The sequence below is a fragment of the Prunus persica genome, chromosome G2, assembly GCF_000346465.2.
Source record: "Prunus persica cultivar Lovell chromosome G2, Prunus_persica_NCBIv2, whole genome shotgun sequence".
NCBI classification, from domain to species: domain Eukaryota; kingdom Viridiplantae; phylum Streptophyta; class Magnoliopsida; order Rosales; family Rosaceae; genus Prunus; species Prunus persica.
This window is the reverse complement of record NC_034010.1, coordinates 26126553-26134867: the sequence shown is the minus strand read 5'-3', so window position 1 is coordinate 26134867 and position 8315 is coordinate 26126553. Positions and strand designations below refer to the sequence as shown.

Below are 8315 nucleotides of genomic sequence, written 5' to 3'. Positions count from 1 at the left end.
TTTTGGTTGAGTTAATGGGCTATTTTGGTTGGGCTATTTTTCTCTTTGTGCTCACCCACATGTTTGGGCCTATGAAATGGGCTTGAGTTTCGAGCCAAGCAACCCGGGACTTCAATTTCTCGGCCCATCAATGGGCCTCATGACAATTCATTACCATCCATACCACAACCCACTCAAGCAAGCCCTGGATATTTGAGTGACTTAGGGCCCACTTAAGCTTGTGGCATGATTGGGTGCGGAATAATAATTCCTTGCTTGGCATGGCGTGTCGCTTGGCGTGTTTCAATTTTATCATCCTTGAAGAGGGACACGGTGCTTAGTTTAGCATGGGCTTGTATTTTATAATATTATCTCAGTCCTTGACATGACAAATTATTTATTTAGCATGGCGTGTAGACTATGACTTGTATATAACGAGCCTTCGTGCACTCCGATATATGACTTTTCTTAAAACAATATCATATTGGGCCGGGAACTTATTTGGGGCTAACCATGGACTTTTTTGGGCCTCAACAGCTAGATATGGACATGTGGCATAGTATGCTTGCCTTAGAAGGAGTGGCATTGTGTGTAATTTTGATATTTTTTAATGATATTTTTGTAAAATTAGGTACTACATTTTGGTATTTGGCCTTATGCTAATTAGATGAAATTGTATTCCTATCTTCCAAATTAGTAAACTATATTGTGTTTTAAAAATAAAGCTCCCTATTCTAATCTTGTTTATAGAATTAATTATATGATTATTCCATCCAAATATGAGCAAGCCCAAATTCTACAAATTGAAGAGTTTATCTACACATCAAGTTCTATGCCTACTCAGGTTCATTTTACGAGAACTCTAAGTCAAGTTCTTTACAAGTGAAGGGGTCTGATATAGGATGAAATATGGGTCAATTATGGTGTGAAAAATTAATTAAAATAAAGTGGCTCAAAGTTGGAAGGAAATCGTGCAAGAGAGGAAAATTCAAATTAAATGTCAATTATGGCGCTAGGAAAAGAAGGAAGGTGTATCGTTGAGATTTTCTAATTGATTGAGGAAGTTTGAAGCAATTATGATTCTGTCAAGATTTGTATTTAATTTAATGTTTTATTTTATATTTTGAAGAATAAGTTATCTATTAGGATATTATTTTCATAATATGATATTTATTATTTTCTTATTAGCTAAGTTTAGGAATATTCTAGAACCTAGGGTTTTCTACGGTTTTAGAGTTTCTTTGTTTTCTATTTAAGCCAACTCATGGTGTTGTATTTGAAAGTTTATTCATCTTATTTTTAATCAATATATTTGAGGTTTACTCAATTTCTCTAGTGGATTCCAGTTTATTGGTAGATTCCGACATTATTACTTGTAGGGTTATCGTTTAATCTCCTTATCCCTTATATCTTGCTGCGTCAGAAAAGTTATGGGTTCGAGTCTTAGTATCCGTGTAGTATGTGTGAGTTTAATATGTTATCGCCTCTCTCAATAGGAAATGTACTAAACAAGAACAACAACAAGGGATGGGATTTGCATGGGATCACTCCAAACAAGTACAATAAAATAAAAGATACATTTCAAGCTTCTGCATCATAGTAAAGTCTTATCACCCATAATCGATAGATATATTAAATATTAGAGATGTGGCATTTGATCCTCAGTAGTGCAACTTGCTTTTTCTTATTCTTAGATCAATACAGGATTACATGATCCATGCACCACTTAATATATAGAATAGACAACAATGGGGCTCCTCACTTGGAAAGTACCATCATCCCACACCAGAGAAGTAGAGACACGGGATTTGTGATGAATTGACCCTTTTACCGTGACCTGAAAGGATAGCTTCTGCCCGAGAGATGAGAACGATAGAATGCTTGGATTAACTTTGATTTCAAGTCCTTTCGTTGCACCGATCACTTTAGCTTTATATGTGGACCTTGGTGATCCAACATTTGTGGCTGTCCTATTGAAAACCCCACTGATGGAGTTTGGATTAGAGGAGGAAAGTGCAAAAGAAGGATAATTCAAATTATCACTGAGTGCTCCATAATTAGTTTTTGATGAGCAGCAACTCTTGTGCCCGGTAATAGATTGCAATAATTTAGTACTATAGCCTTGTGTACACAAAAATTCTATGTAGTCCAGTTCAGTAGCATCATATACCAAACCAGGATATGGAGCCCTAACAGGGTCAATTTGGCCAGCTCCATATGCAAATTCGGCTTCAGGGTTAAGATCGGGACTCAAGGGTTTAGCTGCAAAATCGTTACAAATAATCCAAGATATACGTGGTTAGGCCATACTAAAATTGTACGTAATTAAAATAATTTTTCTTGCATAATAACTGATCACGTTTATACACAGCCCTACCGGTGGTAATAAGAGCAGATTGGATAGCAGCAGGAGTCCAATTGGGGTGAAATGATTTGACGTATGCAGCTATCCCTGTGGCATGTGGGCAAGCCATTGATGTCCCTGAGATTACATTGTATGATGCTACTCTGTCATCTCCTGGATAATCCGAAACCGGGGCAATTGGAGGCCATGATGCCAAAATAGAAGCTCCCGGAGCAGCTATATCTGGCTGCAACATAACAAGGGGAAAAATTAAGGAGAGATGAAGTGCTGCAGCCTAGCTAGCTAATTATATATAAAATAAAAGAGTCTTGAGTGTTCATCAAGTTCCAAGTAATTACGTACGTACCTTGAGAATGTTAGGACTGACTGGATTAGGACCCCTTGATGAGAAGGATGGCACATATGGGGACAGTGTGTCAATATCCTCAGTACTTTTAAAAATTGTTGCAGTTGGGTTCCTACAAATTAATCATTACAATGTTCAAAATTTATTAAACTCAATCTGATCTGGTTTAGCTCAAAAGTTACAAATAATATTTGTGTACCTTGTTGAGGTAATGTAATAGTAAATGCTGTTACCACTATCCAAACCAAGGCAAGAGGCAGGCATGGGAAGAGGGTCAAGCACATCTGCAACAGGTCGGCTTTGCAAAATAACTCCAACTGCACCTGCAAAATAGGCCCCATAGCCAGTCGTCCCATCGCAAAGAACAATCTTGCCCTTCACCAAATTGTGGTCTAACGTGCCTGGTTTGCATGTCCTGTACGGTACCATCATACATATTATTATCAGACTGAAACTATATCCCATAAATCTTACCCAACGTGTATAATTGTATTTACTTAGATATAGACCCGCCGTAGCCTGCTGTCCTATTGGGTGCGTCTCCAGCATATATTAGAGGATAGAACTTGCCCTTGAGGTCAAATGTGTTTGTTACAATTCCCTATATACGCCAAAGAAGTAAATTAATATATTAATTCAATTGCTTAAGTGAGGGCATGTTAATTAGCTATAGGTTCTCTTAATTGTACCTCATAGATTTTTTGGTTACCCAATTGAACCTTGGTAACAAACTCCCGATCTATGGTGGTTGCAGCCACAGAAAGACACCATGGCGCAAAGACTGTGATGGTCTTGAGGGCTGGACCGTCGTTCCCAGCAGCAGTGGAAGTCAGAATTCCTTTTCTTAAAGCGTGAAAGGCTCCAATGGTAACTGGTGTCCTGAAATAATCGTCCGGAGACGTCGGCCCGAGGGAGGCAGATATTATGTCGACACCATCTGCGATCGCATCATCAAATGCCGCTAGAGTATCAGCGAAACTACAACCAGTCGACCAGCATGCTTTGTACACTGCAATACGTGCTGCTGGGACCCCTCCTCTTGCTGTCCCCAACCCCAAACCAAATAGGCTTGCTTTGCTAACTAAGTTTCCTGCCGCCGTTGATGCAGTGTGGGTTCCATGGCCTTCCGAGTCTCGTGGAGACTTGATCTCACCTTTGACGAAGGGTTCACTAATGCGGTAATACCGTGCTCCAATGATTTTACTGTTTCAACCATAGCAACAATGTAAATCAATTATCACATAAAACGGATGATTTTTACATTTATTATCTAGCAACATGACAGGTCTAGTATATTAGCCTTACTTGTTGCAAGTAAAATTGGATGAGCCTTGGCATGTGCCTTTCCATTTTTTTGGTGGTGGACCAAACCCGGCATCACTGAAGCTGGCAGATTCCGGCCAAACTCCAGTGTCGATCACCCCAACGATGATATCGCTTTCAACAGTGCTTCTCTTCACGTTTTCATGAAACCCGATGAAGTTCCATGACCTTGTTGTGTGGAGCTTCTGCTTCTCATTAGGGAAAACAGACACCACACCAGCCATTCCTGTATGTATATATATACACACATACAAGCTTCCAGTTAGATATAAACTTATAATGGTCAGAACTTTTTATGCAAATTGGAAAGAAAGCTAGATCCACAACCAGCCATTTTTTGAGCTTCTTCCTCTGTTAGCTTTGCAGCAAAGCCATTGAAGCTTCTCTTGTAGCTGTGCAGTAGGAGAGGTTCTTGTGCAATATTGCTGAACATAAACTAACTCAAGTTAGGAGAGCTTCTTCCTCTGTTAGCTATAGTTTACTAAATTGTAAATCATATCCTCGTAATGTTAATTAGTTATATAATTGTCACCAATTACTCATCTAGAAAACTCGTTAATCCTAACAAAAAAAGGCAGTAAACTTATATTATATATGTGATAATGAACCTGCTGCCAACTACGTTTTGAAGCATGTCTACATGAAGAGGCAAGGTGGTAGTGGTGGGAATGTCGAGCTTTGGCTTGTCCCCCATGTACACAATATAAACCTGCGATTAATATAATCATAATTAACGTAATTAAAGACCCGTTTGATAACCATTTCAATTTTAGTTTTTAGTTTTTATTTTTCATTTTTTGTGCTAGAGTATAAAGAAAAATGAGAGTGAGAATGGGAGTGAGGATGAGATTGAGAGAGAGGATGAGAGGGAGGAATAACAAAAGTGAAAAGAATTTGAAATAGATTTCAGTTTTTAGTTTTCGTTTTCACTTTTATTACTCCTTCCTTCCATCGTCTCCTCTGAGCTTCCCTCTCAATCCCATATCCACTCTCATTCTCACTTCCATTCTCCCTCTTTTTCTCTATACTTTGGCACAAAAAATGAAAAATGAAAAATAAAAAATAAAAAATGAAAAATGAAAAATGAAAAATGAAAACTAAAACTTAAATTGAAATGGTTATCAAACTGGTCCTAACTATATAGAAGCCAATTTTAAACTATAATGGGGTATATATATATATGGGAATTGCATGCCTTTCTGGTATCCGGATGAGCATCAGAATGAGTGACATCTACTAGCAGAGTACATGTGAGGCCGAGAAGGAAAAACCACACTACATGGAAAAACCCTTTTCGCGACCAAGGAACTAAATCCATTATGGGGGGTCTCACTACAAAACCTAGAAAACGTACTACTTGGAAAAGATGGGGCAAGCTCATCCAAGAACATCATGTATTTATACTAAGAAGTAGCCATGCGTTTCACATGTTTGCTTCGATCCTAGCCGTGCATTACAAATCTAATGAATCCACTGATATCCAAAAGTGCACTACTATTTTGTTCACACACCTTTTGAATTTGTGATGTACAGTTAAGATTAAAAGGCAAGCAAAGGGACAAGCACGCATTAACTTACCACTTCTTTAATGTTGGATTCCATATTTAAAGCACCTGACTTTACTCAAATACTGAAGATTGATTGCATTTGGCACAGCATAAAGCAAAAAAGCATTTCACATGTTTGCTTCGTTCCTAGCCATGTGTTACAAATCTAACATTTGATCTCACGCTCTTTCAAAAATGCACTACTCGCATTTTTGTTCACGCAGTTTTGAATTTGTGATACACAATTAAAATTAAAAGACAAATATATGAAAACATATTAAGAATTTACGGTAAGAAATCAAAATCCGTAATTATTTATTTCATTCTAAATTAAGTAAGCTTTTGATCATACTCTTCCATGCACTCACACCATCATCTTCCTTGACCATAACACATTTTAGAGGCTGTTTGAAAAGCACTTCTTCAAATATATATATATAATTAAACTAATTCCGTAAAGTAGTTGTAAGATTGGATTTTGAGGATTGGCAAGAATTTATTATGATATAGGATGAAAATAGACTGTGAGGTGGTGTTTACATAGAGACGATTTGGATTTTTCTTCTTCTTGTTACTAAGAGACTTGGTTGGTTCCCTCTGTTTATTCTTCTCTCGTCTTGTGGCTTGCTTGCTGCCTTTGTTCTTGTCGGTGGTTGTATTATCTTTGTCTTTCAATGAAGTTTCACTTATTAACAAACAAACAAAAAACAATATTATTTTGCTGAAATGGGAGATGATTCTTGTGCAGCCCTGAAAAGAAGAAGGGAAGTTGAACTATTTAGGGTTAGTAATTATTATTAATTATTAAGTGTGAGACAATTATTATGTGATGTGTCAACTCTCAAATCTTTGGATGAAATTTAAATGAGGTGGCGTGTGGAGAGTAGAAGTTAAGTAGATAGTGGCAGAGAAAAAACAACAATTTGCTTAAATTTTTTTTGGAATATTTGACTATTTAACAAATTTGTTAAAGTATTTTATGGGGAAACTTATTTTCCCTTAGTCATTCATATGATCATTAATATATATATATATATATATATACAAGTCTGTAGAGAACAATATACAGTTACAACAAGTCATTATGACCAGAATAAATATGGAGTTGTGACCTACTAACAACGTAACTGACAATTGATCATTTCCTATCATTAGTAGGATTAATTATTGTAATTGAAATATAGTTGTAACTCCCTAATACTCCCCTGCCAATCGTGCGCACATCATAGCGTGATGGAGATGGCGGCAACAGTCGGCTGTAGTAGTCCAGTAAGGGGAACCAAAAAAGAACTCCAATCTCCAGAGTTGCAACAATGGCATGAGAGAAACAAAGTAAACATAACGCTCATTGAAAGTCAGCAAGTGAAGGAGCGCATGGGCTCATGGAATGATGGAATAAAATGATGGGCTAACATACAAGTCAAATGTACCTAGGAAACACAACTCTAGGAACCTGAGAAACATAACTCTACCTAGGAATCACCATCTAGGTAGGATAAAGAGAAATAGCAATGTCGTAAAAAGGAATGAGAAAGACAAATAATTTAGACAAGTGCATTTTTTAAAATTTCACAAATATAATAAAGATGAGGAATGGAAACAAAAGAAAATTCATCATATGAAAAGTAGAAAGGGATGTGTGCACAGAGAACTTATGGATATTTGAAGGGAATAAAGGAATTAAGAGAGAGTGCGGCAAGTTTGACATAAAGGGATACGAGGTTTGACATAAAGGGATATGAGGTGAAACCTACTTGGGACATAGAGAAAAAGAAAAAGAGTGCACGGGAAAGTTTGAATTTCAAAGCACCATAAAAATAATAAAATAAGAAATGGGGAAGAAAACCATGTGGGATAGAGAAATAATAAAGAAAATATCATCACAAGAGCATAGATACCATGAAGGAAGTTGAGGTTCCACCTCAAAACCAATTGGCTATGAGAGGAATAGCTCAACTCCTTATAAACCCAGGCTAGGTCCCTCAACTTTTCAATGTGGGACAAACACTCTCAAAATGCCACCACATGTTTGGCGAACTTTGAAGCCTAACACATGGACAACACATATTGAGTGACGTGGGAGCACGTGGGGCTGTTGGACCTAACACGTGAAGCCTTGCTTTGATACCATGTAGAAATTGATTTTCCCTTAGTCATTCATATGATCATTATACACAATATATATGTACAAGTCCATAGAGAACAATCTACCGTTACAGCAAACCATTATCATAAACATAAATACGGAGTTATGGGATAATAACAGACAACATACCATTTCCTATCATTAGTAGGATTAACTATTGTAACTCCCTAATTCTTTCATCCTTCATGTATCTAAAAATTTAGTTTTCGAAAAAGAAAAGTTAAGCTTGACTTACGTGGACATTGATTAATTTAAGGCTTATTTACTGTAATATCCTCAAAAACTTTGGTCAAGTCTCATTTTGTTCACACACCTTTTGAATTTGTCATGTATAGTTAAGATTAAAAGGCAAGCAACGGGACAAGAACGCATTAAGAACCGGTAGAGGATCCGAATCCGAAATTTTGTGATCAAAGTCTTCCATATATATGCACTCACACCATATCTTCCTTTCTTTAATGTTGGATTCCATATTTGAAGCACCTGACTTTACTCAAATACTGTAGATTGATTGCATTTGGCACAGCATAAAGCAAAAAAGCATTTCACATGTTTGCTTCGATCCTTGTAGTGTATTACAAATCTAACGTTTGATCTCACGCTCTTCCA

The 8315-nt window shown here is 37.0% G+C and overlaps 1 protein-coding gene across 1 annotated transcript; it reads right to left on the bottom strand.

The window, feature by feature from the left end:
• On the bottom strand, positions 1538-5367 carry LOC18786245 (cucumisin). Its single transcript, XM_007221001.2, has 10 exons — positions 5209-5367; positions 4622-4722; positions 4341-4438; positions 3996-4239; positions 3380-3893; positions 3188-3291; positions 2890-3105; positions 2691-2802; positions 2357-2570; positions 1538-2241 (listed from the first exon to the last, which is right to left on the bottom strand). The coding sequence occupies exons 1-10, from the start codon at positions 5329-5331 to the stop codon at positions 1706-1708; spliced, it is 2262 nt and encodes a 753-aa protein (XP_007221063.2). The 5' UTR covers positions 5332-5367; the 3' UTR covers positions 1538-1705.